This window comes from Cariama cristata, unplaced genomic scaffold (genome assembly GCF_000690535.1).
Source record: "Cariama cristata isolate BGI_N322 unplaced genomic scaffold, ASM69053v1 scaffold43260, whole genome shotgun sequence".
NCBI lineage: Eukaryota > Metazoa > Chordata > Aves > Cariamiformes > Cariamidae > Cariama > Cariama cristata.
The window spans coordinates 4,544-8,786 of record NW_009597144.1 but is presented as its reverse complement, the minus strand read 5'-3'; the positions used below and the strand labels follow the sequence as shown (position 1 = coordinate 8,786).

Below are 4,243 nucleotides of genomic sequence, written 5' to 3'. Positions count from 1 at the left end.
CCGGTGGGGTGTCCCAGTCCCCGGTGCGTGGTTGTACCGGGGCCCGGTGCAGCGACCTGAAGCCCGGTGCGTGCTCGTATGGGTGCCCGGTGCGGTGTCCCAGAGCAGCAGGGACGGGCCCGCGTTCGTACGAGCGCCCAGCACGGTGACAAGGAGGCGATGGCTTTGGTGGGACCAGACCTGAGCCCCTCCGCCACCCCCAGCGCTCACCCTCTGCGGACGGTGGTTAATGGAGTTGGCCCAAGCTTTGCGTCCCCACCGACGTTCTCTTTCCGTTCTCAGTAAAAGCAACGATGCCAATATGGGTGGTTCTGCTTTCGCGGATCATAATGAAGGAAAAGCAGACGACGAAGGTGCGGACAGGTTTGCTGAGGTTTCTTCTCTTGGTGGTGTTTGTGGTGTGATCGGGTGGCTGGGATCAGGAAAGCTCGGGCTTTGGTTAGCTGGGGGAATTTTGTGATTGAAATTAGATTACACAGATTTTACAAGTTCCTTTTCCTTTTATTGTGACTGTAAAGAAAACACATCTAAATATTGAGCACGGTGACGCTCTCTGATGCACTGGAGTTGTTATAGCGTGTGTTGTAGTCACTTAATTTCCTCAAACTGTGATAGTATAAAGGCTGGTCCCTGGTTCTGTTGCTTTCCTCCTCTTCCTTCTCCTTTCCTCCCCAAATCAGCGGTATGTATAAACTCAGTTGAAATGAAAATTCTTAGAAGGTGTAAGCTACTCTTCTCTATTCCTCTTTCAGGTGTACTTGTCTCTGATCCCCATAATAACTGGTGTCCTCTTGGCCACTGTCACGGAACTTTCCTTTGACATGTGGGGGCTCATCAGTGCACTTGCTGCTACTCTGTGTTTCTCGCTTCAGAACATCTTCTCAAAGAAGGTAATAGTTTTGCTGTTCTTAACATTGGTCGGTAGCATCATCATTTAGCAGGACAGTATGTATTTTCCAGTACACATATTTTTTTTTTTTTTTTAAGTTGACTTTATAGTCAAAGGAGCCCAAAGTAATGCTTGGCTATTTTGTATGCCTGTTCTCTACAGCTCTTCCTACCTGTTGAAGCCGTTATATTGAAAATGAAGGGATGAGAGTTTATCCCGAGCCTTTTCTTTACTCCTCAGCATAGTTTATTTTTTTTCCGCTGACAGTTCGATAGTACTTAAATTTAACGGTTCATTTGAAAGCTTTTAATGTATCTTGCTATATCAAACCCTTTCCCTGTAGTGAATGAGTCAGTCCCAACACTGGGCACACCTTGAAATCGTAGAAACAAAATTGAAATGCGTGTGTTGAATCTGTTTAGTTGGAAAATGATTTCTGGTTTGTAGAGCATTTTAAATGTATTATTATCTTCTCAATACTAAGCGTCATTACACGAGATACCATTGCTTTTCAAATGGACATCTGTTTTCCTTTGATCATCCTTATAGGAAATGCATACTATAACAGTATTTACTTATTTTCATAATTTATCTGTCATCTAAAGCTGTTACTGCTACATGGCTCCTGAATCTCTGCTGGTAACATGAACAGTGGCTGAAGAAAGGCTGTTTAATATTGTTTTTTGTCAGGTGTTAAGAGATTCCCGAATACATCATCTTCGCTTGCTGAACATACTTGGGTGCCATGCCGTGTTCTTCATGATCCCAACGTGGGTTTTGGTAGATCTTTCTTCCTTCTTGGTAGAGAATGACTTGGTAAGTGTTGTATTTGGGAAACTGTTTGCTATTAAGAAAGAAAAGAGGAAAAAGAAACCCGACCAACAAACAAACACTACCACCCCTACCAAAAAGTGCACTTAAGTGTTTCATGGTAGTTCCTCATCAGCGTGGAAGGAACTGTTGTGAAATACCTGCAAATTGTTTCACTAAACGATATAAAAAAATAAGCATAGCGTTTACTGTGACAATTCATGGCAGAGTTAGGAGAGGTTGCTTATGTGACAGCATAAATCTAAGGAATTAGTAGCTGGAGACAGGAACAAATGCACCCGGAACGTGTGTTACAGGTGCGTAGAGAGAGTTTTTCTCAGAGTTGGTAGTTGCGTAACGTAACGTACTTGGGTGCCTCTTTAGAGTTAAGTTGCAGATGTTCTTCCTATCGATGGCAGGTAAGAAGTGACTCAAGTTGTATTTGTGTTTCTTTGTCTCTTACCTGAAACCGGAGATTATTTTTTTTTTGGTAATGTTTGTCTTTATAACAGAGCACGATGTCTCACTGGTCCTGGACTTTGATGCTGCTTATAATCAGTGGATTCTGTAATTTTGCCCAGAATGTCATTGCCTTCAGCATTCTTAACCTGATCAGCCCGCTAAGTTACTCTGTTGCAAATGCCACAAAAAGAATCATGGTCATCACAGTGTCCCTTATAATGCTTCGCAATCCGGTTACGAGCACCAATGTCCTTGGAATGATGACAGCCATCTTAGGGGTCTTCTTATATAACAAGGTAAGGGGTGGGTGGGTTGGTTGGTTTATTCAGGAAACTCACTTGAAACCGTCCAGTAGTTTTGAATTGTTTTTTGTGCAACAAGTTAACAGCTAGCAGAACAAAAATGTGGAACACGTGGCATAAAGCTTCGTTGCAGAGGAGGTGCGTGTATCATCCAAGCGAAGTACTTGGGCGCTTGGCTCAGGCCAGCTGTTAGGCCTCTAACAAACTTACATTTTGATCTTGGTATTTTCTTGAAAAATGAAGATTGGGAAGTAACTCAAATCTCTTGAGGAAAAGAGGAGCTTACTGATTTGGCGTGTGAGAGGAATGAGGTTTTTATTAGAAGCCACTAATTTTAAGACTCTTAACAGACATAGATAGCAGTGTAATTGTAAAACTGTATGCTTTTTTCTAGGTATATGGATATGTTCAGTGATGTCTAAGAAAGCCATTGTTTCTTTCTTTCCTAGACAAAATATGATGCAAACCAAGAAGCAAAGAAGCAGCTACTTCCAGTTACAACTGGAGACCTTGTGAATTTGGACCGACATCGAAACACTCCTGAAAAGTCTCAGAACGGACTAATGGCATTTGCACAACACGGAGACTATCAGTACGGTCGAACCAATATCTTAACAGACCACTTCCAGTATAATCGGCAAAACTATCCAACTACCTACAACTTAAATCGTTTTGATATATAGAATCCTGGCAAGCAGGTATAGACTGTGATATCAAAGTGTCCCCAGCATTATCAGAAACTTTTAGTACATCCATGAATGTAAAGCCATTTTATTGTACAGTTTTTGCAGAAGGGAAGATGCATGTGTAGTGAAAGCGGTACAGACCTTCAGCTTCTGCTAAGCAGACCTTTAAACATGAAACAGCTAGATCTGACACTGGAACTAAAAGCACAGTGTAGCTTTTGTACAGAGATTCTGGTGAAATGCACGTACGTAACTTCAGAGTAAAACACCTGCTGTCACCACTCCTTTCCAGTCTGTCAAGTGACCATTCTTTTGGCAGCTAAATTCTGGCCAGTATTTTGTTTCCACGCTGGTAAAGTCACCTTTAATTTGTTCTTGAATACATTTTAACGATACTTTCTTGTAATGAAACTTTCAGAAAGAAGTGAAACTAAGGCGTGCTTCTGGTTCTCGGGATTTGTCTGTTTGAGGAGGATTGACTGATGTATATCAGTTGCAGATAGGCAGACCTGAGTTCATCTTGAGCAACTACAAAACTTCACGTGGGTATTCACTGGTTTTGTGCCTACGCCTTCAGTTTTTGATGACAAACCAGAAGTGTTTCTGAAAGAGTAGACAGCAGAAAGATTGATTTCTTCAAGAAGCGTACTTCAGGCACAGAGAAGCAGAATTCTCTAAAATCACTGTCGTCCCAGTCACTGTAGATAACAAACAAACGGAGCTTAAGATCATAATTGTTTTCTGAATAATGTAGTCCTGTGACTTCAGACATTGCTCTTCCTCAGCAATACAGAAAACACCTTCACAAATAAAGTGTTTGGAATAATATGATTTTTTTTTTTTTTTACTTGCTTCACACCTGTTCTTATAAAAACTCTTTTGTCGGTTTAGAAATGGAAAGGTTTAAGGTGTTTTCTTCTCAGTTTTGTGCATAAATTGTGCTCTCTTATGTGATTCATATATTATGAATGTGTTAATTTGAATAATCCTCATTCTTAATTGTTTCTTAACTCTTTATGTTTAGCCCCTAATTGTTTTTTTTTTAAGTTTCTTAATTATTACTGTTGGAGTTGCTGTGTGCATTTAGCCTGACT

At 41.0% G+C, this 4,243-nt stretch overlaps 1 protein-coding gene across 1 annotated transcript; it reads left to right on the top strand.

Moving 5' to 3' along the window:
- Positions 1–284: 284 nt before the first annotated feature.
- SLC35E1 (solute carrier family 35, member E1) lies at positions 285–3,542 on the top strand. The gene is made up of 5 exons (XM_009708758.1): positions 285–353; positions 753–890; positions 1,580–1,705; positions 2,212–2,457; positions 2,913–3,542. The coding sequence occupies exons 1-5, from the start codon at positions 294–296 to the stop codon at positions 3,144–3,146; spliced, it is 804 nt and encodes a 267-aa protein (XP_009707060.1). The 5' UTR covers positions 285–293; the 3' UTR covers positions 3,147–3,542.
- The last annotated feature ends 701 nt before the right edge of the window (positions 3,543–4,243 follow it).

Bases quoted from the DNA above. Each gene is read 5' to 3' on its own strand.
- SLC35E1 (XM_009708758.1), top strand. From the start codon at position 294: ATGCCAATATGGGTGGTTCTGCTTTCGCGGATCATAATGAAGGAAAAG. The intron at 891-1,579 runs GTAATAGTTTTG...GTTTTTTGTCAG, and splicing joins AGAACATCTTCTCAAAGAAG to GTGTTAAGAGATTCCCGAAT. The intron at 1,706-2,211 runs GTAAGTGTTGTA...TCTTTATAACAG, and splicing joins TCTTGGTAGAGAATGACTTG to AGCACGATGTCTCACTGGTC.